A 25,073-nucleotide genomic window follows, 5' to 3' on the forward strand; every position below is an offset into this window, starting at 1 on the left:
TAGAAGCACAGTCAAACATACTGTGCAAAAGTCTTAAGCCAACATCCGTCTCTTTATATTTTGCTGGGAAACGGGAGAAACTGCACTTTTCCCCCTCCAACTTTATTTCAACAGAAACTTTTAACGAGCATAACACAACACAATGGGTTTTACAATTGTACTGCAAAATTATAACACAGAGGAAGAGTATGTCTAATTAAACAAAAAGGATAGAAATACAGATGCAAAGAGGAAAAACGGGACTGAATAATTCAATAAATTAAAATGTTACAAATATTAATGGTTTTTAAAGCTTTCTTATTGTGAGAGGAACACAGTTGTGTTTCTCTTCTGAAAGTGGAGAAGTTACATTTATGTGGTGTTTGATTAATGAGGTGAAAAGCACGACAGTCTCACTAAAGTCAGAGTCACCAAACACGTCCCGGGACTCATTCAGATCAGATGCTGTTAGAGATCAAACGACATGTAAAACCTCAGTAAATGTTTCTATATCGCTCTTATATTTTAACAGGGTTAAATCAACAGCAGCTTAAACCAAATTTCCTTTTGAAACCACACTCGTCATAAACAACCATCGAGCCCTCTGAACACTAGGCGGAAACGGAAGTGACGTACAAGCACACCGCCGTTTCGTCTAAATTCAAAATGAACATCAGATGACTTCAGATGTCTTAAAGTTGTTTTGACCACGTTGTCTTTGAGTCTGTTTGTGCTTTAAAGCTGATTTGCTGCTTTGTTGGAAGTAAAGCTTCAACACAGGAAGTTAAAAAAAACAGTTGACCTTTTCCCACAATCCACCGGGAGAGAGTGAAGGCGCGTTTTGTTGGTAGACAGTTGGTGGTGCGTGTCCGTGGGCTCCCTGGGTTCCAGCGCTATCACAGCGTCGCCTGAGCACAGAGACAACGCGTCTGCTCTTCGCTCCCCTGTTTGCGGACTTTCGCGCTGATTCCCGCCGACATGGCTCCGTACTTGCTGACAGCAGGTGTTAGCCTGCTGGCTAAGTCCTTCAGTGTGCTCTCCTGCACTGGCTCTCTGGCAAGGTAGCTAACCCAGGCGTATGTGTTGCATTAGCTAGCTGCAGAGACACTGCAGTCTGCTGTGTGAAACTCCCTGAACATCGTGTTTTAGAACAGTGAGTGTTGGTGATGGTAGCATACGTAAGCGTAGCATGAAGCAGCCGTAAATATAAACATGGCCTTCGGTTCTTGGTACTGTTGGTAAACAGAAAAGCAGACATCTTGTAAGAGTTCCCGTTTGCTGTCAGTGCTTTGAAGCTTCGTGTGCTCTTCATATCCGACAGGAAACGCAGTGTAGCTGCAGCTCACACATAGCAGCGCTGCAGTGTTTGCAGGCTAATGCTGACTGTCTTCTTTCAACGCGGACAGTAAAGTGTCACCCAGTTAGCAGTGTGCTGTGTGAACAAGCACACTGTGCGGTCAGACATGCACTGACAGTCATGATGAGTAGAAATGGGGCGGGGCGATCGTGGCTTAAGAGTTGGGAGTTCGCCTTGTAATCGGAAGGTTGCCGGTTCGAGCCCCGGCTCTGACAGTCTCGGTCGTTGTGTCCTTGGGCAAGACACTTCACCCATTGCCTACTGGTGGTGGTCAGAGGGCCCGGTGGCGCCAGTGTCCGGCAGCCTCACCTCTGTCAGTGCGCCCCAGGGTGGCTGTGGCTACAATGTAGCTGCCATCACCAGTGTGTGACTGTGTGTGTGATATGTAAAGCGCTTTGGGGTCCTTAGGGACTAGTAAAGCGCTATATAAATACAGGCCATTTACCAAATGTTCCTCACAGATCTCAGGCATGAGTTAGAGTCCAGCTCTGAACCCTGAAATACTCCATGTGGAATAAAGCGTGATGGAGAGGAGAGAGATGGCTGTTCTCATGTATGTTGCCTCCCTGCAGGTGTACCAGCGTGCTGCCCTCTGCATTCTTCAGCCCAGTGAAGTTTCTGACCTCCGAGGCCCGCTCCCCTCCAAAGAGACCTCTGAACGGATACATGAGATATGTTCAGCAACAGAAGCCGCTCATGGCCAGACAGAACCCAGGTATGCACTGTCACACTGCAGGCTGGTCAGCCTGAATGAGCAGACGTGTAAACATTCAGACAGGAAAAGGTTTGAACCTCGTGTATATGAAAGCAGTTAAATGGCAGTGATGGGCTGAGGCTTTAAGACACTACTCTTTGTATTTTGCTACAGAAAATGAATATAGATGTGGCGATTTATTAAAACGTGCAGTCTACGTGGACATAAAGTATATATGGCTGCTTTTACGGACACACTGCACACCATGTGCATATATGCCATTGCTATGGTTAATGGCTCCTTGGCAATCACCCTGTTAGTTTGGAAGTAATGTTTCATGCCTGGTGTATGTAGATGCAATGCTGGTTAATCCCCTGAGCGAGGCCTCTCTGTGCCTGAATACTTCACAGGTCAGAGTTAAAAGTTGAAAATGCTACAGCAAAGGCAGTGAAAATGAATAAGAAATCCAGAAACAGAAAGAAACGAGGGATGGCTTCAGGCGTTTGCACAGTCCTTCCGACAACACATACATACATATACATACAGAAATGAATCAAGCACCGGCATGCAGCACAGCGTGGATAAAGATAACACATGGGGCCAGGTTGGCGGCTGGATGGGATGGAAACAGCAGCCATGATGGCGTCCAGAATTTCTCCCACAGTCGTGTTGTAGGTATGACGGTGGTGAAGCAGAGGGGGGAGAGGAGAGCCTGTGCACACTTCTGTGGGCGCATGGAAGTGCATCCATGCTTCCTAAAATATCAGTGAGAAGAATCAGCGGCTCGGCTCCAGCAGCTGGTTGTGATTTGTTTCCGCAGGGTGTTTGGCAGTGAGGAGCACCACAGCACTGACCTGATCAGTCCAAAGAAGAGCACGAGGATTGTCCAGTAACACACAGACCATGTTGTCTAGGGCTGCTCGATTAATCGAATTTTAATCACGATTACGATCTGGGCTTTCAACGATCATTAAAAATGACTGAGCCGATTATTAGCCCCTCCCTCATTTATCCGCGACACCTTAAAGGCCGGTCCGTGAAAATATTGTCGGGCGCAAAAAAGGTTGGAGACCGCTGATTAAGAGGACCCGAGGGAAGCTCGGAAAGCTAAGCAGAAGTTATTTGGAGAGGAGAGTGACTGCCGCTGGTTGAAAAGAGAGGTAAAAAACAACTTCAGTGGTGTTGCACACTATTTTATATTATTTTTTAAAGTCATTGTTAACCCTTTAAAGCCGGTCAGAGCAGCACGCTCCATTTTGTGTAGCTATTTTTAAATCCCTTTTTATGCAATTTTTGCAAAGCTATGTGTGGAAGGAAACTGTGACCGAGGACAAGCTGATGGCATCAGATGTAAGTACAACTCCTCTGGTTTCATATGCAAAACAAATTATTGCGCTAGCTTACACGGTTCAGGTTCTACAGGGATTTAAAAATAGTTACACAAAACGGAGCGTGCTGCTCTGACCGGCTTTAAAGGGTTAACAATAACAATGTATTGAATAATGACTTTAAAAAAATACTATAAAATAATGTGCAAATGTTTGCAATATAAGAAATAAATGAAAAATGTAAACATCTATGTTTAGTGAACTTTGCAGTGTTGCTCTGTGGTGCAGCTACGACACCGTAGCAAAGTTTACACACTGTGTCTACTTGATCCACGTCTGACTGAACCCATAATGTTTCCACACCACTGAAGTTTTTTACCTCTCTTTTCAGCCAACAGCAGTCACTCTCCTCTCCAAATAACTTCTGCTGAGCTTTCCGAGCTTCCCTCAGGTCCTCTTAATTGTTGTGACACGTGTTCGAAATGCAGAGAGGTGCGCTCGATTTGCCACACGGAGCAGCGCGAGAGTAAAGCACGAGGGAGGGGCTGATAATCGGCTCAGTCATTTTTAATGATCGTTGAAAGCCCAGATCGTAATCGAGATTAAAATTCGATTAATTGAGCAGCCCTAGTGTTGTCTTGGACAACAATGGAAAACTAAACTGTGAATTGTGGCTAATTGTCAGAGTCTGGGTGTGTAGAGTAGACCGGGCCCACGCTGGCAGATGTTACTTTCAGTGACTTTTTCTAACAACCATGAAAACGAGATTATGAAGATTGTTGTGCTGCACTTTGTTGCCTTTAAAGGCCAAAGTCCCTTTCAGTGCAGAGCTGTAGATGTAACACGGGTGTCTGTCAGCTGCCCGGCTCGGCCCTCTCTCCCAGATCTGTATGAACAGTTTGTGAATGAGCCTGTGTGGCTGCAGCAGCTCTGTGAGACACTCTAGATCAGTCACAGTTTCTCTGTCCTTCCTCTAGTGATGCATTTTTGTTGTCATTAAACATTTCCTCATTATTTTCTTCAGAAATCAAAGCAGTGGATCTGATTAAGACGATTGCCCAGCAGTGGAGATCACTGAGCCCAGAACAGAAACAGGTATCTCATTTCTGTGTGTGTATAAACTGTAGGGGTGCAACAGTTCACCAGATCTATGGTTGGGCCGTAGCATCACGGGTTGTGGTCGTGGACTACACGTCACACACGACAATGTTTAAAGTCGTTTCCTTAAATTCCTCTGAAGTACATTGATAGTCATTCTCTACATCTTAACTAAAAGAATACATTTTCTTGATCGTCATCCAGAACTTTTGGGCCTGTTTAGAATATAAAGCCTGAAGTTTATACTGTATTTATACATTTACTGTGATTCTTCCAAACATTTTCTCATTAAATAAAACAGGAAGATGTGAAGAACATCAAAGGCATAAAGTGAAAAGTAGACTCGAGTGACCTGAGCGGGTCGGGCTTTTCTCACGAGCCGTTGCATCCCTAATAAACTGCTTCGGTAGCTCGAGGCGGGCACGTGCAACTGTGATAAATGAAAATATGCTTCTGTCAGGTTGTGTTTGTCGCACACAGGTAACAATAGCACGGCGTTACCAGCGGTGAAAGTGGAAAAGTCCTCTCTGTTGTGACCCGAGTCTTTTGTTTGGTAGCCGTTTCAGGAAGCTTCTCTCCGGGCCCGGGAACAGTTCAAGGTGGATCTAGAGCGCTATCAAGCCCAGCTGACTCCTGCACAGCTGCAGCAACAAGCCCAGGAGAAAAGGCAGAGGAGGGCCAAGAGGAAGGCCATCCGCAAGAAGAGGGTAAGAAAGACAGAAAGGACCAGAGCAGGCTGGTTTTTATCTCCTGTGCACTCATCGTGGGTTTGCTGGGTTGGTAGTTCAATCCTTAGCTTCTCCTGTTCAAACTCTCTAAGGCACTGAATGTGAACTGTGCAGAGTTTTACTGTGTGTGTGTGTGTGTGTGTGTGCGTGTGTGTGCGTGTGTGTGCGCGCGCGTGCACGTGTTTTCCAGGAGTTGACAAACCTGGGGAAGCCCAAACGTCCTCGCTCTCCTTTCAACATCTTCATGTCGGAGCACTTTGAGGAGGCTAAAGGAATTACGTCTCAGGTCAGGAAGTACACGTGCACTGATCCAGGGTCAGTGTGACCCTGATTTAAAAACCTGCAACAGGTATCAGAGTTTCAGTGTTTGGTGTTTATGCCGGCACGCTGGCGCGGCACAGATGACTAATGATGTGTAGTGAAGTCAGCCGGTGGGACGTTACCCCGGCAGCTTCTCTCCGTCTGTCACGTTTGATGTTTGCTGGGAAGCTTCTCTTGCACTTTACAGTAACACCACGTAACATCAGCTCCTGTAAGATGGTGTGAGGAGCAGGAGGCGCTAGTGTGAGCGGAAAAAAGATTAGCACCAGTACAAATGAGGTCATTTTATATGACGATGGTATGGATGCGTTTTCCATATCAGCAAACACACAGAGCCAGAGTTTCTGACATGAAGTGCACCTGCAGAAACTGGACTAAATGGAAATGCCAGTTTGAGATGGAATACAGATTCAGGTGAAACTGGAGCAGCTGTCAGGGTGCTGATGCAGCACCCTGACAGCTGCTCCAGTCATTTCTCTTGTTCTGTGTTGGTCAGCAGCTAAGCAGACACTGCAGGGTTGTTTTGGCCAATAGTTGCTCCTGTCGTTGTTTCAGGCTAAGATGAAGTCGCTGTTGGAGGACTGGAGGAATCTCTTCAGCCATCAGAAACAGGTCGGCAACACGCACCTTTCATCCTTGTAGCTGGAATGCTAATGAGTGCTGTCGGGTCTTCTGACATTTGTATTTGTGCCACAGGTCTACACGCAGCTCGCTGAGGATGACAAGATTCGCTACAAGAATGAGATGAAGTCGTGGGAGGACCACATGGTGGAGATCGGAAGAGAAGACCTGATCCGAGAGCGGACCCTGTCTACCAAGAAGAAACCTGCTGCAAGAGCCAAGAAGGCAACAAAGAAGGTAACAAAGAAGGCTAAAACTGTGAAGAAAGCCACGGGAACGTCAAAACCCTCCAAGAAGACCACAAAAAGCAGATTGGCGAAAACTGTCAGCCCGCCGTCCACCAAGAAGACATAAGACGCGTCCAGAGGAGGTGACAGGAGCTGTGATGGCTCGGGCGGAGCTCGGCCTCGCTTTTCTCTGACTTGAAAGTCAGCTGTCTCAGCTGACAGGACAGAACTTTGATAACCTTCAGACAGATCCGCATCATTGATGTCTCCAGATAAACCGCGATGGCAGCATTTGTAAAAAAGGTACCTGTGAGTTTGAGTCCTTCCCTGTGATGCAGACTCACTCCTCCAGGCTTAGATGGAGTAGTAAAATACCAAGTTTGACTTTAAAAGTGTGAGAGCCAAATGAAGCAAGCCTGTTGGCGTCGGAGCGCTGACGTGTACCGCTGTGGTGTTGACAGGAACAAACGGGTTCCTGTTGCCGTCCTAGAACACCTGCAGGATTAATGTGGGCTGCATTTTTTACTTCAACACATCCACACAAAATCCTGCAACAATGAATGAGTCTGAATGTGTCCTGTAAGGTCCACTGATTCTACCTGAACCTGACATAAATCCATACTTGGTGCTGGTGAGTGTGCAGCTTTAAACGCAGCGCTCCGGGCGGTCCCACATTTCCTCTTGAGATCAGAGCACCGCTGTTCACATGCAAGAAACCTGACTGAATTTTAGTGTCATTACTGTCATGCCTGTTGCTTCAGTAGCAACTTTAACGTGTGTCCGTGACCCTGAATGAAACCAGCTGCTTTACACTCTGTACTCGGCTAACGTCCGGTAACATTTGGTCTGTTCTGTTATTATGAAGAGCATAGTGTAGTACTGATAGCTGCTTTGTGTTGTAGAGTGCACAGGTCTCTGTGCTGCCATGTTCATCCTGCTTTATTATGTCTTTCCTTGTATGGTGTTTTTTTCCCTCAATAAACCTTCATATACAGTTTTCTTCTACATGGCCTGAAATGATTCTGCATGTGTGCATGAAGCCCCCAGTGTCAGGCAGGATACAACATGTCAGCCGTATGACGACGAGGTGTTTCAGTGATCTGTGTTACTGACTTCACCTTTCAGGGCTTTGTGGTTCTTTGTGTGACACATTCATGCAACATTTGAAGTTTCTGGCTCAAGACATGCGTCGAACAAATGAGGAACGCTGTGACTGACGATGACCTGCTGTCCTGACAGGCTGCTTGTTCTTCAGCTCGTTTCCTGAAACGCTGTTACGTTCGTGGCCGAGGGGTAAATCGAAAGTAAGAGCCAAAACAGCGCTTTTCAAAATGCTATGCAGCCATTTATTGACGTCAGCAGTGAGCAATGCCAAAATAACAAACAAAGCTCTAACGGTCCCCAAGCTTCCCTGTCAAATAAAAGTCAACCAAAAACAGTTTAAATAAAGTTTTACTTTGACAAACAGACCTGGGTTCAACAGAAAGGCTTCTCGCTCCGACCAGGCTGCTGCACTGGACTACATACACACATGTACAGTGGACGGGTTACAAATGACCTCATTTACGAAGGTCAATGTCCTAGCACCAGACACAAATCAGCTGATACTAATATACCAGCTGGCCACGTGTTCAGTCAGACACTCAAAGCAACACTCAGTAACGGGCTGTTGGGTGGAGGAGAGAGGGCCAGGTGGTGTCATCTGGTGGTTAAGTACTTGTTGTTGAATCCAACCACTCAGCAGGCACTGGTCCCCATTAAGACACACCCATGTGTCTGAGACCCACAGCCATCCTCTGGTGGGAGGAGTCTGTCACACATCCTGGGTCATTGCAGAAGCTGCTCTTTAAATGGGAAAAACCCTGTGGTGACATTTTTACTACAGCTCAGCATCCAGATACTGTACTGCTGCATCAGGCCTTGTGTCAGCCCGTGTGAGTGACACACTATGACGGTCCTTGTGGTCAGCAGGCTGATGGTTCATGGCCCATTTTACTGCGCTGATATCTTCATCCCAGAGAGGGAAACGTCTGTGTTTTAAAAAGATTCATTTCAAAGACTTCACATGATTTAAACACAGATGCATGTTACCTTGATGGTGACTCTCAGCAGTGTACCCTCAGACTGTTCTTCCCAACACATTTACTGCAGTTTCTCCTCCTACAGTGTCTACGGGTCACCTGCAGGGAGACCCTCAGGGGCCCGGAGGCTGCTGTGATGCAGCTTGGCCCAGTAAAGCCTGGAAGTCCGGAGATAAAACCAGTTTGTGATGGACGTTTCCCAGCACCATCATATCTCCAGTCCGCCCATCACACAGACGCACAGACACCAGTTGCTGCAGAAAGAGGGAGAGATGGCGTGTGAATAGGCAGTGACGTAATGAATGGTTGTTTTCCTTCACCGTGGACGCCCGTGTGTTGCTGTCAGTGCTGCTCCTCAGCCTCTGAGCAGATACAGTGGCTTGCTGTATTACGCACACGCCACTTTGCAGTTATTTATTTGTAACACATGTTTGGAATCACGTATGATTTTCATTCCACTTCTCACGTGTGCACCACTTTGTGTTGGCCTTTCACCTGGAATTCCAATAAAATGTGACAAAATGTGGGAAAGTTCAAGAGAGCCGAACACTTTTGCAAGCCACTGTATGTTCTCTGAATGTGGCAACCTTCTTCAGAAGAAGCATCAAAGGGTGTGTACTGGAAGGTTTCAGATAATAATCAACTGTACTGAAGGACATGAGGTTTGTGAGAAGTATTTTAAATATCAGTGAAATGTTTCCTGTCTTCAGCTTTGACAGTAGGGCCAACGTTCACTAAGAACACCGTGAGACGCCTGAAGCTGATCCTTCCTCGTGTGGCAGCTCGACTGATATCATTCAGCCAAGGCTCGGGGTTTGGTCTAACGTGTAGAGAAGGACGCCCCACCGAGGATGACACAGACTGATCACATCCTTTCAAAAGGGTTGAACTTTGATCCCAGCCACAGAAACAACAACGCTACAGCTGTAGAAGCAGAGCAGCAATGCAAAGCCAGCATCCAACATCAGCATGGACGAGAGGGAGGCACTCACATCACTTAGTAATGACAACAACATTGTGACAAAGCAGAGGAGCAGTTGCAATGCTCTCCATTTGCCCCATATGTGTTTACCTTTTTTTGCACATTGTACACATTATTCTGTTTCTATGTATTTGCTATGATTTGCTATTTGTCAAGTAACATTGCTTCACTCACTATCCCGGGTTTGTTTGTGGAAGCGTTTTGTTGCCGGCAAATCAAACATTCTGCAAATTAAGACAAATACTCAGTTACATGTTTCTTTATACTTTATTATGTTACAGATTAAGCCATTTGTTCATACTTACTCTGTTTGTCTTTTCAGTCTTCATGAGGGTCAGGCGTGGGGAAACGCCCACCTGGCATTTCCTCATTTTAAAGTCCTGATGATGTCACACATGACATCAGCAGATCAAACCAAGTGGAGGGGTTTGTTTTTCCAGAGAGATGCTTCCTTTTGTTTGTGTTAAGGTTTAAAGGGATTTGTTGAATGTTTTTCCTTTCGTTAATACTGCCATTTAGTTGTGTAAATGTGCATATTAGAAGTGTGTAGAGGTTTTGTGTTTTTCGATCATCTGGGTAGAGTTTTAGATCCCTCAGTTGAGTGAGTGGTACTGGCTGGGCAATTGGAAGGAAATTGATGGCCCTATTTAAAGCCAGTCTCTACCAGATGCAGCAGAGAGCAGAGGTGAGCTGTGTCACCAGAGCCATGTTATGTTAATAGAGTTTATTTGGGGAGGAAGTTTTGTTAAGTTACATTAAATTAAGTTCACTGTAAATAAATTGCTCACCTTGGAAACCTGAACTGTCGGCATAGTCTGCTTCCCTACCACCTTCCTTGACGTTCGAGTCTGACTACTTCACAAACATCAACATCCTTCCAGTAGACAAGGGTAGGTGCACAGTTCTGCTAGACCAGAAAGACTAACAGGAGAAAATCTACTTATGAGCCCCAGGAAGCATTCGGATCAGTATTTAAGGTCTGACCCTCGTCACTGGTGGTCTAAGCAATGGCGCCTGTGTTTGGCTTTGCCGCTGCTGCTACAGCTCGTTGGAGACGACAGTGTAGTTTTTCACTGCCGTCACTTGTCGTTTGCAATATACTTTTTGCTCTTTTGTATTCTGACGTTTCTTCTGCTGCTTTAATTTATGATCGGGATACACTGTTAAACATCAAAGACTCAATGGAGATCTACTGTGACAGCTGGGACAGCTACAGAAAAACTTTTTCTCCTCCTCTGGAGTGTTCCGCACCTGACTGCGTGCTACTGTGCACAACTCGCGGCATTTCCACCCTCAAGAGACGAAAAAGGGGAACGAGGGCCGGCGTCCAGGTGAAACGGAGAAGGTACTGGAGGCTAGCTGCTTTGCTGTGGGGTGACTCTCGGTGTCTGCGACCAGTTCCCCTCCTGTCGTTTGCTGGGGATGTTACGCTGCCGCCTGGGACCCGAGCCCCATGGCTCGAAAGCAGTTTGCTCACTCTGTGTCCGTCATCCATTTCCCGTTTTGTTGGTGACAGCTACGTCTGCTCATCGATCAAGGTTTTTTCCAACTCTGGAGTCGCTGCCCTGTCCGGCAGGTCCACAGGTTTGCACAGGTGTTTAATTCAAGTACCGCTGCAGTCAGATGTAGATTCCGCAGATAAACCGTCATCAATTCGGTTCGCCCTGCTTAACGTTCGCTCTATAACGAACAAATCATTTATTTTAAATGATCTTTTTATCAAAGAGTCTCTAGGTTTTATGTGTCTGACTGAGACGTGGCAGCAAAATAAGGATTATGTCCACCTGAATGAAATCTGCCCGTCTGGCTGTTCTGTCATTGGAACTCCGCGTCTTTTAGGACGTGGTGGAGGACTTGCTGCTGTTTACCAGGACAGACTCATATGCAAACTGGTGACTTCGGACTTCTTCTCTTCATTTGAGTCACAGATGATGAAGGTCGGTTCTCTGAAAACCTTTTATTGTATTTTAATCTATCGACCTCCTGGACCTGCTGGGGTCTTTCTAACTGAATTTAACGACCTTCTGACATCGATCATTAAACTGGAGAGGGTTGTAATATTGGGAGACTTAAACCTTCATATTGATGACGCTTCCTGTAACACTGCTGCTGAGCTCATCACTATCACTGAGTCTTTTAACTTTAAGCAGCATGTTTCTGGCCCCACACATACGAAGGGCCACACTCTTGATCTTGTTTTCTCCCTGGGTTTAAATATATATGATGTATGTGTGGAAGATGTCCATGTGAGTGACCATAGTTGTATATTCTTTAATTTGTCATTTTACGTGGATCCTTCACCTCCTAAATTGATGATCCAAAGGCGGATTATAAACCAGGATGCTGCTAGAAGGTTTTCTGCCATGTTTGTCCCTCGCATGGCTCAAAATGATATGGATTCACTTATTTTGTCTTTTAACAATCAATGTAAATCTATTTTAGATACGGTGACACCTCTGAAACTAAATGTTGTCCATTCTTCAAATTTCTGTCCTTGGATAAATGAAAGTATTCGAAATTTTAGGAGATATTGTCGCAAATTAGAACGTTTATGGAAGGCTTCCAAGCTTGAGGTCCATAGGGTACATCTCAAGGAATCAATTTTCTCACTTAACAACATGATAAAAAATGCCAGAACGGAATATTTTGCTAATTTAATAGCTTCAAAAAAGAAAAATCCCAGAGTATTGTTTGATACAATTAAAAACATTGTCTCTCCTGATATTCCTCATGTACCAGTCTATACTGAATCTGACTGTAATGACTTTTTAAACTATTTTGTTAATAAGGTCGCTGCTGTCAGGTCTAATATTTCTCCATCATCCTCTCAGTATCACATTGACACGTTGTTTACCTCTGATACCTGGTCCTCTTTTACTCCTGTTACCTTACAGGACATCAGTGCTCTGCTTGGTCGAATGAAACTGACTTCAAGCCACCTTGATGTACTTCCTCCATCATTTTTCATTAGTGTGTTTGACTCTATTGGCCCCTGTATTCTGGAAATAATTAATACTTCTCTTTATACTGGCTCAGTTCCCAGCTATTTTAAACAAGCTATTGTTGAACCAATATTAAAGAAGCCAAATTTGGACCCATCTCTTCCAAACTGTTACAGGCCAATATCAAAACTTCCATTGGTGTCAAAGATTTTGGAAAAAATAGTTGCAGAACAACTTATAAACTTTTTGGAAAAGAACAATGTTCTGGACATTTTCCAGTCTGGTTTCCGCAAATTGCACTCCACTGAAACCGCTTTGCTTAAAGTGTCTAGTGACATTCTGATGGCAGCAGACTCTGGAGAGTACACTGTTCTGGTTATGTTGGATCTCAGCTCTGCTTTTGATACTGTTGATCACAGCATCATGATAAATAGGCTGAAGGACTTGTTTGGGATTACTGGCGTTGTTTTAAAATGGTTTATGTCGTATCTATCTGAGAGATCCTTTACTGTCTGTATAAATCATGTGCTGTCGGAAACATCAGTTCTGTTTTCTGGGGTACCTCAAGGATCTGTTTTAGGTCCTATTCTCTTTTTGCTGTATATCCTCCCTCTAGGCCACATTATCAGACGTTACAATAATATTTCTTATCATCTCTATGCTGATGACATTCAGTTGTACTGTTCTTTCAAAGCTTCTGAGTTGTATAAATTGTCTTGTTTAAATAATTGTCTGTCAGAAATCAAACAATGGTTAAATGACAATTTCCTTCAGTTAAATGCAGATAAACCAGAAACTTTGATTATTGCACCTGATCACATGCTCTCAGAAATTAGGCAGTATCAGTTTTTTAGACCCTTCATTTCAGTCGAGTCTCAGAAACTTAGGTGTTGTATTTGACAGTTCGATGTCTCTTGAGAAACACTCTAAACAACTTGTCCGGAACAGTTTTTATCATCTAAGAAACATTTCTAAACTCAGGCTACTGGTGTCAAAGGCAGAACTTGAGATGATTACTCATGCTTTTATCTCTTCTCGTTTGGATTATTGTAACGGTCTTTTTACGTGTCTCAACAAACCAGCTCTGGATCGCCTTCAGTCTGTACAGAATGCAGCGGCAAGACTTTTAACTGGTACAAACAAGAGGTCACACATTACTCCAGTTTTGGCTTCTCTTCATTGGTTGCCTGTAAATTTTAGGGTTCATTTTAAAATTTTCGTTGTAACTTTTAGAGCTCTGCACGGTGAAGCTCCCCAGTATATCTCTGACCTGTTGAAACCTCATGCTTCATCCCGAGCACTTAGGTCTTCAGGTCAGAGGCTACTGGTGGTCCCACGTACTAGATTTAAAACACGTGGGGATCGGGCTTTTCAGGCACCGAGGCTGTGGAACTCTCTGCCGTTGTCTTTACGCTGTCTAGACTCTACTGACTCCTTTAAAAAGCAGCTGAAGACATTTTTATACAAACGGGCTTTTAACTAATTTAATTAATTTTAACTTGTATGTCTGATCTTACTGTAAAGCACTTTGTGATTTTATCTGTGAAATGTGCTATATAAATAAATTTTACTTACTTACTTACTGAATGGAGCACAACCTGGGTGTCAACACAGAGCCATGCAGACATACACTCATCCCCCCTCCCCTTCCAAACGCCTCCGATGCTTACGGTGGCTCAAAGGGGAGCAGCACATATGCTGCAGGCCCGGATGTGCTGTCTACACGGCTCTCTCCTTTTACTCATCCCTGTTGCTTGTCATGTGTTTCTATGGTGTATTAAGAGCTTTTCATGTGCTATGCGCTGAGGTGATTTTTTTCTGTTCTCAAACTGACCTCCCTGTTGGAGCTCAGTCTGGGGGGGGTTCTTTTTCCTCCTTGTCCTTCCTCATGTTGTGCATTTTTCCATTGTTCGGTTCTGGGTCGCTGCTCGTGCTGCTGACCGGCCAGCTACCTACCTGTCTCCCCAATGTGATGTTTGTGTATTGCATGTACGGTCGGCACGGTCAGTCTCTTAATTGCCCCTGGGGGATAAATAAAGTCTTCTGAATCTGAACACCATCCCCACAGAGACAGCAGCAGGGAGGAACATCAGGTCAACAAGGCCCTGAGTAAACGTGGACATCTGTCAAAGCTGGAGGCAGGGCTGCAACAATTCATCAACATCCATGATACTGACTATAAAAACTTGTCGACGTGTCATACGTGTTTTTATAACTGTAATACACTACAGGCAGCTATGGGGCAGTATCACCTATACTGTCTGCCAAGACTGCATTTAATACCAACGAAGAAGAACACAGTGCGACCGGCAAAGCAGGAGGACGGAAGAAAACGGAAACTGAGATTTTAAAAAATGTGAAAGCATTTCACAGAAAGCAAAGTTAAATGCAAACTGTGCAAAGCAGAGCCAGCCGTGCACGGCTGGAGCTGTGACGTCACCATTTCACTTTTGTTAGCTAATGTGACAGTAAACCATTAAGCAGGAGTAGTTACAGTCTCCTAGTCCGCCCCCACCCCAGCATTCATATTGGTGAATGTGAGGAAGGTGGTGCACCTGTTCCAGCTAACATTAACCATAACCATATAGGAGAGTTAGACGTGTACATCCAGGTGGACGAGGTGGGAGACGCTCCCCGACACTTAGCCAAGTCTCTGTTACAAACAGAAAGTAGAGGTCATGGAGGAAGTGGAGGCATTTAGATTTATTCACACGAGATCTCTCATTAACCAGACACTGGCCAAACTGGATGAGCAACCCTCCCCATTCATCCAGAGGACGCCTCACCAGCTCGTGGTCCCCGGTGTCTGCAGCTTTTGGTGTTTGTAACTCACAAATTATACTGCAAAGGTCACATGACTGAAACAATAATAAAAATGTCTAAACCTGCTGTAATACTATGTAAAACTAAAGGTAGTGTCATATTATCCTTTTGTTTATTTGAACTTTTTTTGGTGGGAAATTTGAGCATCATATGTAATCCATGACCACACAGGTCTGACAGATCTGCTTACACTAGTTAATGATTGCAATGCAAAAATAATGTTAGAACACAAACGCGTTACCTGCAGGAAGGAGAATGCAGCTCCCTCTGAGACGTCCATGATGATGTCACCCAGCTTCAGCTCCACCTTTCCTGACTTCCTGATCTGCAGCTTACCCAGAAATCCTTCTGGGAACTGCGAGAGCACAGGACAGCCCTCTTTCACTGCACTCTGAGTGCGCACACACACACACACACACACGCACACACACACACACACACACACACACACTCTTTAGAAGCAGTTACAACAGTCCACTGTGCTTCAGTGAGGCTTGACGATGCAGACCACAGATCACGTGATGGTGTTTCAGGCTGAGTGTTTCCTGTGCAGTGGGTAAAATGCGAAGTCAAAGCCACGCGTGAGATGTTAGGAGCCCTGGTGTCTGAACCTGACTGTGGCTGATTTGGGGATTCTGAATTAGACACCGGTGTGGATGTGCGTGTAACAGCTTGTTGTGTTAGTACTGTTATGAGTTGGTGACCTATGCAGGGAGTATGCTGCAGCTTGTTTATGTTTTTATGGTCTGCAGGGCAGCGTCCTGCTGGGGGTAGCTGCTGCTGCCTTGGAGGGCAGCGCTGGGTCCACAACAATCTTTATGTGGGTAGCACGGATGAAGCGTTGTTTCAGCCGCTTCCAAAACACCTGAGAATGAACGAGGACGTGCAACAAAATCCAAAGGGAGGATTTTAGTCCTGGAATCTGTTCCACAAATCAGTGAATTTCGCCAGCAGCTGCTTTACATAATTTTGTAAAATTAAATTAACATAGCATAACATAAATATCTGTGATGAGAGAGGTGTTCACCGCCTCTGTGCTGCAGGAAACACTTGTACAGCTGTCAGGCAGAAACACTGCTGAGCTCTAGGTTTGACCTCACTGGCACAGCTTAGCTGTTTCTGTCAGCGACCGTTAACTAAGGACGTCTGCAGGAAGAGGACTGCATGCTGTACCACTGTATTAGGCTGGAAGCAGAAGATGCAAACAAAAATGGCCGAGGAGCTTATGGATAGATGCAAACAAAGCTTTCAGGGCTGATGTTAGGAATCACGCTCAAACATCTGGATGGGTCAGTCCTTTAACATGTGTTTATCCCGTCTACTCACTTTTGCTTGAAGATGTGGAGTCCTCTTCACTTCATGCTTGCCCTCCTTTGTTGCAGGCGTCTCTGCTGCAGGCCCAGGAGCCAGGTCGACCTTCGCTCCAGACGCTCTGCCTGGCATGCAGTCGGGCAGCTGCATGAAGAAGAGCTCCTCCCTGCCGGACAGGCTGAGATCCTGCAGCAGTTCTACCAGCGACGGCTGCTCTGATTTAGGCCGCTCGGTCCTGCTGGTCCCTGCACAGGACTGAGGTCTGAACACAGTGGGCCTCTCTGGACCTGCCATCACAACACAGAGTGATCACTACTCACAGACAGACATGCAGGAGCTCAGTGAGGACACTGTCTGTCATCCACCACATCACTCAGTGCAAAGTCAGTGAGCTCTGCTACTCTGCTGCCTGCCTTCATGAAGGCCTCCACCTTCAGCAGCTCTGCAAAGGGTAGCTCATCTTTCCCTCTGCTGCCCACGCAGGTCCCTTCAGCTCCTCCTTTTTTAACTTCCCTTTGCTTTACCCTCATTCATCAGGTCAGCGTGACTATTTAGTGATAACAGATCATAGATCTTCATACATCTACATCTCCTCGTGACTGATCACACCATCTTTGATTAAGAATCATTACTTTCCATTTATCATTCATTGACTGACACATTTCCTGCACGTCTTACCAAACATGGCACATTAACAGTCACGTTATTGTTGAAGTGGAAACAGCAGAGCCTAAACTCTGACGTCAGTGCTGTGACTGAGTGAACTGCTTGTGACGCTGTGCAGCGTGGGAGGTTTTCTCACGTGTCCTGGAGGTCAGAGTGCGACTGCTGGACTGACACAGAGGCAGCTGGATGGGCTTCAGCTTTGCATCATTCCTCAGACCCGGATCATCGATGAACTGTAGGTACAGATGCATAACATTAGTTTCCCAATGGTCAGCTGATTATCAGCTGACTGTCATGAAACACTGCACTCACTCGCAGGCCGACGGTCAGTGGTGCAAACTCTTACAGCATTAAACTGTCTGAACACTGCTCACACACATAAACCTGCTCTGCGGATCAGCTGATGGTGTTACAGACACCTGCTGCCAACAGGGAGGTTGGAGAGTGCCCTCTGGTGGACAAACGATGCAACCTTAACGCTCATAATGTGCTTCCTTGTGTGACGTTTTTTGTTTCCATTTACCGGCCGTTACCAACACATCTGCAAATGTGACCTGCCAATACATCAGGTGAAGCACTGAGGCAAAGGTCCTGCTGACCTGCAGCTGAGGGTCGATCCATAAAGATGAAAAGTGGAGCTCTTTGCATCTGTTGGGTTCTTTTAATCTTTTGGTGTCTGTGACGCACACGACTGCATCGGTGCGCTTTCACTGCACATGCATGAACAGGAGGAGGAGGGGGAGAGTTCATACCCTCACACCTTTTTACTTGTTGTAATATGTCAAAACAATGATTTCCAAGTCAATGTGAACACGTTCCAGAATAAACACGAGAAGTGAGAACAGCTAACGTTTATGGGCTCCTGACTACAGTTTTAATTCATCTTTAAAGCTTCACAGGAACGAAACAGGAAGCACTCACATCATCTCGCTGAAGTTTACTGAGTATCTCATCTTCCTCTTCCTCCTTTGTCTCTTTCTTGAGCAGTTTGCAGACAGGAGAGGTGGCAGACTCCTGCAGGTGTGTAGCACCATGCCAGCCTGTAGGCAGAAGCACTGATTGAGTGCGATGAAGAGGAAATGCAGTCTGGAGAAAGACATCCAACAGAATGAGAAGAGGGCTGTGGGTGTGCACCTGTTTTGCGCACGCTGTCAGCAGGACCCTGTTCAAAGATGGAGTGGGACTGGATGGTCTGAGGCCGCTCCTTCCTCCTCCCTCTGCTCTCTCTCCTCCGCTCATTCCTATCTCTTCTCTCCTTTTTCGGAGCCACGTGGATCTCCTCCTTTAGCCTACAGGTGTTCAGGATCATTAAATGACACAGTGCATACACAGATGAAATTCTCATACTGTCGTCACTCACTCGTCTTTACTCTTCCTCACGGCGTGGACGTTAGGCTCAAAGGTTTTCTGTTGGTACAAACCAGGAGAGAAAAGAAACACGTATGTCCTCATTAGGATTCAAACGAGGTGTGAATGCTTTTCTACTCAACTACATGGATATTATTATGAATTATAAACCTTACTTTTAAAACCTGACCAGGAGTTAACAGGCATCAAAGCAAGAATGTGAGCTGTAGCGCTGACCCTGACCTCTTTCCCTGTTTCTATCAAATCCTGCATTAAAAAAAACAGAAAAACTTCCTTTAACTCCCAAACTGACCAAGCTGCAGTCACTGTCCTGACTGCTACTGTCTGCAAATGTTCACAGTGCTAAGTTAGCATTTAAATAACACCTTTAACATACATGTCTCTGTATTTATATATGTGATATATTTCTATTTCTGCTTACATCCTTTTGTAACTTCTGTCGGTGCTGTGCTCCTGGAAACAGAATTTCCCAGAGGAAGCCACCCGAGGGATTAATAAAGTTTCATCCAATCTAATTTAATCTAACTTGTTTCTTCTCTGCCTTCATCTGCTTCACATCCATGGCCCATTCAGAGCCCCTGACGAACCTAACTCACATGTTTTGTATTTACATTGTTGTATACTTGTTGGTTTATCTGGAACTGTGAGCGTGTGGTTTCTACGTGTTCTCCGAGTATCATGTTTGTACACAAACGAGCAATTTGTTCCAGTATATATAACACAAACATCTCTATATGAGTAAGTAAACACAAACGAATTTTATACAGCAACTGCGTGCAGATACAGAAACACAAATCAGAATGAACAAATGTGTGCAGGGTTGTTAAAGCCTGAGTATTAGTGTTACTGTAACACGTGATCAGGGGGCGGGGCTTGGCTGAGTGGACTGTAGGAGAGACACAACATGCCACATGACCACCGAGTCCCCCCATCGTAACACGATAACGCCATCAGATGTCTGCAGAGAGAAGCCCGTGAACGTGACAGCAGACTTATGACCCCGGGATTACACTCACGGGACTGTGCTTTATTATTTCCACTTCACGCAAAATAAGCACGCGGCATTATTAACACCGGGGCTGTGCTCGGTTACCTTAGTCTTTTTGAAGCCTCCCCCCAGCGTCAGGTCCCGGGTTCTGAGGGACGTCAGTCTTCCAGGCGGAGGTGGGGAGGTCAGAGTCCTGACCCGGGCCGCGAGTGCTCTCCCCAGCCCAGCCCCGCTGCTCGGGGAGGAGAAGCCGGGAACACTTGCTGCATCCCCGGAGTCGCTCATGTCGCGATACCTGCTGTGCTTCCTCTCAGTATTTTTAATGCGTGTCCGTTCAGCTGTTTCTCACGCAGGTCTGTTAATAAACGACGGCTTTTATTTTGAAAATAGGGCTGTTAAAATCCGGTATTTGTTAGCCGAGCGCCCACAGCTCATGCCCCACTGGTCCCTCGGTGTGCCTCAGAACTAGTTTGTTTCACTGAGGTAACAGTGATCCTTAGCGGGGCTCCTCTAAGCTAAATAGCAGCTCGTTCCCCTCCGTGTTGTTTCCACGCGCCATATCGCAGCAGGAAGTTAATCCAATCTGGTTGCAAACGCAACACCGTCTGCCGCGGTTACTGGGTCGCGGTGATGATAAACAGTGTACTGCGTGCAGATGTCCTCTCAGCCGTAACCGACGGAGTGTCCTGTCGGTGGATGCAAAATAAATCAATTGCAAACAACGGTGCCAACAAAGCACGACGCACTTACTGCACGAAGGCGCTGAAACGGCTGCAACACCGCTTTGCTTTTGCCGCCTGCTGTATTTGTCCCGGTTAAACGGCTCTAATTTCCTTCCGCAGTTCGCTGCTATTGTTCTCAAGCAGCACTACACCGGAGCCACCACAAGATGGCGCTGTCTGCGTAGCCACGAAATGTGACGCATGTCAGTTTCTTTACGGAAGCAGTGGGTCATGGTGCCATTTAGTGAAAGTGGTTAATATATTTTTCACGAGTTATTTTTATAAATATGTTTATATTTATGATATACTATACAAAAATGACCAGAGATGGTCTTTCCCTCCTTGACTCCGCCCTCAAACCAGCGTTCCTCCCGGTCCAGGATGTTACATCCTCATCACTGAACGAGTGTCCACTGGCCTGTAGGTGTAAATAGGCTGCAGAGTCCTGGCCTGACGAGGTGGCTCTGCTGTGTTGTGCCATCCGCTTAGTCAGAGGTTGTTTGGTTTCCCTGATCTATGAATCCGATACTCCTGACACGTACGGGATCACTACAGGTTTTCTCTTAGGCAGCGGTTGTCTTTCTCTCCTGGATCGGAGCTTTCTTTAGGAGCCTTCCCAGCTTTGACAAAAGTCCAGCTGGGATAACCACATTTACTCGGGGCCTTCTTGATGTTCTTCTGCCTCCCTGGCTGCTGTGTCTGTGGGGATGGTGTTCGCTCTGTGTGGTAGCGTCCTGATGACGCCCAGTTTGTGCTCCAGTGGATGATGAGAGTCAAACCTTAGATACTGATCCGTATGTGTAGGTTTACGGTACTTTTAGATGTCCCCCATTACTGATGGAAATCTCACAGTCTAAGAAGGCTAACCTGCCACTTTTCATATCCTCCCTGGTGAATTTGATGAGTCGGTCCACCGAGTTAATGTGATCCGTGAATTGTGGTACGTCCTGAGATTTGATTTTCACCCAGGTGTCATCCACTTATCTGAACCAATGACTTGGTGGTGTTCCAGGGTAGGATAGCAAAGCCCTCTTTTCCACTTCTTCCATGTACAAATTGGCCACGATGGGTGAAACTGGCGAGCCCATGGCACACCCATGTTTCTGTCTGTTGAACTGACCCTTGTATGTGAAGTAGGTGGAATGAAGACACAGTTCAAACACACTTGGTCGATGCTGAGAGCGGTCCTGCTGCTGAGGTTGGGGTCATCCTGTAATCTCTTACGAACTACCTCCAACGCTTCTGTGACTGGAATAAGTCAAAATGGGGAGATTACTGTTGTTGTCTCAGGACAAACTACCTTGTTTGCTACACTCTGTGTTTATGAGCTAAAAGCAAAATCATTTCCTTGTAAAACTGATTCTGAAGTATGATTTTACTAACTCAGAGGGTACAGCTGTTATCTCCACATTTCAACCTTTTTCTCCAAATAGAATTACGAATAGAATAATTTTTTCTTAATGTGGACTGATACTCCTTTGAATGAGTGCCGGGGTCCATATGTGGCGGTTGCGGTTCTCCAGCATCAAGCTAACGCTACAATAGTGGAGCAAACATAAAGGGAGAGTTTATCATCTCGTTATATGAGATTGGAAAGCGAACAGAACAGCGTGAACCCACCAAAATAATGACATTTCCTATTTTTGTATTTATAGAATACAATTTATTATCACTTTAAACAGACATAAAAGCATTAAACATATTTTGTTACCTCTCACAGCTTTGTTTGACTCCAGATTTACAGACTATATTTATGCACCAATTGACCACAAAAATTATGCTGCTTCAATCATTCACTAGTGATTTACAAAATTAGTATTAAACATAACTATTTTGGTATTTTAGGAACAGCTAGATTTATAGAAACAGGGACGAGAAATCCTCTTTTAACTACATAATAAAAGCAGAAGCTTAAATGCAAATGTTTGGCTCACCTCACTGTTAAATATTGCATCCCTTTTATACACTGTGTAAGAAATGACAATACTGAACACTAATACAAAACCCCGTTACTGCTGAGAGAGCAGTGAGCACCTCTGAATATTCATCACAGCAGCTACAAAGAAAAGAAAGAGACAAAACAAAGTTACACAAGAGCACAACAGACAATGACACCCAAAAACAACCTCCGCCCCACCTCAAAAAAACAATTGCTTCATGGTATCTTAGGAAAGGTAACCTTTTACACAGATAAGATATGACTTTACAAGACTTGGATAAAACTGGATAATGTACTAGATAATGTCTGATGTCAGGGTTCAAGTCAGCTGATGGCTATCGCTGGGATAGACAGAGATCTTATCTCACCAATATACTGCAGGGACAGCTGAATTCACCTTCAACTTAGCCACCCTAGCAGAATCCAGTCATCTTTATTGCAAACGATTAGTTTTTAGTCCAACAGACAAAAGGCTGAAAATGTTTCCATGTAATAAACGTTAGGCTGTGTTCAGCTTCTGTTCAGACTTCATTAAAATGCAGCTGTTTCATTGTGACTGTACACCGCGGACACCAGAGAAATGTTCTTGTTTCCTTTCAGTCTTAATCACTTGACATTTATCAGTAACAGTAACATGTTAATGTACTAAAGTACTAAAAAGTACTTCATGTTTCACATATAAGTTACTGAGACCCATCTAGTGCTGGATGAACCCTGCTGAACAGAACAAAACGGAGTCATGTGAGCATTTACCTGAAAGACTGCGAGCTTGCTCTCAGTGTTCTGCATCCATCAAAGTGACACAAGCGTTTACTTCAGCAGTGGCAGTAAATAACCTCCAGGCAGCGTCTTGGTTCTGCGGTCACGTTAAAAGCTGCCATGCTCTGGTCCTAACACATGATGAACACGATAAAGACATGCAGCACCAGCTGAGGTTTCTCGTGTCTCTTAAACTGAACTTTTTAATGCACGTTGGTGAAATAGTTTAAATCATAAATTGTCTTTGAAGACTGTGTTTGGTGTAAGTCTTGAAACATGTGGAAACACTCTTATCATATCAAACTCTGTTGTTGGAGGTAAAATAAACTCAACCTACAAAAACAGTGTTTCTCCAGGTTCCTTCTACTTTCAGAGTCAGACAGCAGTGTTCAAGTGTCTGTCATGTAACGCCGGGTTGATCTGCTATGACAGGTTTGAGAATATAGACGATAGAACTGAAAAGCATGGCTGGATTCCACCTGTGACATTTCACGCGAGTCTCGTGTATTTTGTTCAAGTAGACACTGCAGAGACAGACAGAACACAGCTTATTATTGATACGAAGAAATCCTCCAAAAAATGTTCAGTCATACCTTTAAAATCATCACGGTCCTTCAGCCCAACCAGGAGTGACATACCAAAATTACTCCAACACTACATCAACAACTGAAGCAGGAGGTCACAGAAGAACTCAGTAAACTGCAGGACTCATGCCACTCAGAGTCAACAATAACAAACAGGATGGGCAAAAATGGTGAAAACCACTGCTGCCCCAAAACAACACAAATGCCCGTCTCACATTGATGATCCTCCCAAAATTGTGGGAAAACTTCTGTGGACTGACACGACCACATTTAACTTTCTGGTAGGTTTATTACTTCTGGTTTAAAATGAACACAGCATTACAGAAACAAGGAAATTACAGCAACAGTCAAACATGGTGGAGGTAGTGTGAGGACCTGATGATAAAACTCTTTTGAAATAAATTTGCTTACTTAATTATTGTGTTATGATTATAGCGTTCAGCTGTGTTGAAATCTAATGAGTGTGGAGACATTGGATTTGATTAAAATCATTTATATTTACTCTAAAACTGTACAGTGAGTCCTGGGGACTGTACGGTTAAGCATTCAGATTTTACTGGGGCCACTTATGTTGGTTTTATCTGTTAGCTTTGAAAAAGGGGCTGGCGATGATGGTGAAGGGTGGAGTAGCATAAAGGGCTTTGACCCCATCCAGGGCCATTTTATCCACATTAGGTTGTAGTCCCAGCCTTCGGCGGAGGTGAGCAGCAGCTTGTTCCTGGTAGATCCTCTGAAAAGTGACTGTTCAGAGTTCTGCAGTGAGGCTGCAGAGCAGGCAGAGCTGACAATCAGACAGAGAGCAGAAAGCCAGGGGAGCAGCAAAGATTTAGACAGTGCTGTAGTTTTACCAACGATCCACTGTGCTCCAGTTTAATGTTTCCTGCTTTTGTAGTGACTTCCAGTAATATACAAGTATGACCAACACTCCAGGACGAAAGAGAAACTGTTTTGCACAGTGTTAGTGGATACACCCCGAAAGAATGCATTTACTTTAAAAGGCATATCAGTCAGTACTTATCTGCTCATAATCACGTTTTAAATCTTTGCCATTGGATTGAGGAGCTATGACAGGGAAGGTATGTGTGTGCATGCTTGTGTGTGAAGAGCCTGGACGCTGACAGTTAAACTGCAGCAGGTCAAATGGACTGAACTGCCAAAGGGGATTTTTCCTTTGAAGCTTCTTGTAATCTTTGCATATTTAATTAATGGTTCTTTGACATTCTTGCCCTTTGGCAGCTGGGACACATTGACGTAGGGCAATTCTTTGAAGTGAGCTTGCCTGATGAATCCAGCCCATCAGCTCCACTGCACTTGTGGTTCTAGGATATTTAAAAGTAGAATGAAAGAGGGCCCAGCGGTTAAAGCTGGAGAAATCTCTGTGTGCAAGGCTGAAACTTGCACACAGAGACTCACACCTGTGAGTCTGTCATGGAAATGGGTTTCAGCTGGAACACAGCTCGCTCTGCCATCCACAGATCACACATGTGAACACGATGCAGACACTCTGCTGTCCTCTCTGGACCAACGCTCATTTAAAATGGACTGAGGCAAAGTG

At 45.1% G+C, this 25,073-nt stretch overlaps 2 protein-coding genes across 5 annotated transcripts; one reads left to right on the top strand and one right to left on the bottom strand.

Annotated features, from left to right (window-relative positions):
• Window positions 1-34: 34 nt before the first annotated feature.
• tfam (transcription factor A, mitochondrial) lies at window positions 35-7,358 on the top strand. The gene is made up of 7 exons (XM_004571458.6): window positions 35-1,040; window positions 1,909-2,051; window positions 4,383-4,453; window positions 5,014-5,163; window positions 5,375-5,470; window positions 6,061-6,117; window positions 6,202-7,358. The coding sequence occupies exons 1-7, from the start codon at window positions 958-960 to the stop codon at window positions 6,478-6,480; spliced, it is 879 nt and encodes a 292-aa protein (XP_004571515.2). The 5' UTR covers window positions 35-957; the 3' UTR covers window positions 6,481-7,358.
• Window positions 7,359-7,787: 429 nt separating this feature from the next.
• zgc:171971 (DNA-directed RNA polymerase III subunit RPC4) lies at window positions 7,788-20,392 on the bottom strand. Of its 4 annotated transcripts, none has more exons than XR_191765.2 (9): window positions 19,620-20,389; window positions 18,519-18,565; window positions 18,293-18,447; window positions 18,080-18,198; window positions 17,295-17,391; window positions 16,508-16,779; window positions 15,423-15,572; window positions 8,471-8,688; window positions 7,788-8,383 (listed from the first exon to the last, which is right to left on the bottom strand). XR_191765.2 is itself a non-coding variant. In XM_004571456.2 (8 exons), exons 1-8 carry the CDS (start codon window positions 19,797-19,799, stop codon window positions 8,548-8,550), a joined length of 1,161 nt encoding a protein of 386 aa, XP_004571513.1. In that variant the 5' UTR covers window positions 19,800-20,389; the 3' UTR covers window positions 7,788-8,547. The 4 variants fall into 4 exon arrangements, 2 of the variants coding, with proteins under 2 accessions (XP_004571513.1, XP_076743248.1); XR_191764.2 differs by having other exon boundaries at window positions 7,788-8,360; window positions 8,445-8,688; XM_004571456.2 differs by having other exon boundaries at window positions 7,788-8,688.
• Window positions 20,393-25,073: the final 4,681 nt, after the last annotated feature.

The sequence above is a fragment of the Maylandia zebra genome, linkage group LG8, assembly GCF_041146795.1.
Source record: "Maylandia zebra isolate NMK-2024a linkage group LG8, Mzebra_GT3a, whole genome shotgun sequence".
Lineage (NCBI taxonomy): Eukaryota > Metazoa > Chordata > Actinopteri > Cichliformes > Cichlidae > Maylandia > Maylandia zebra.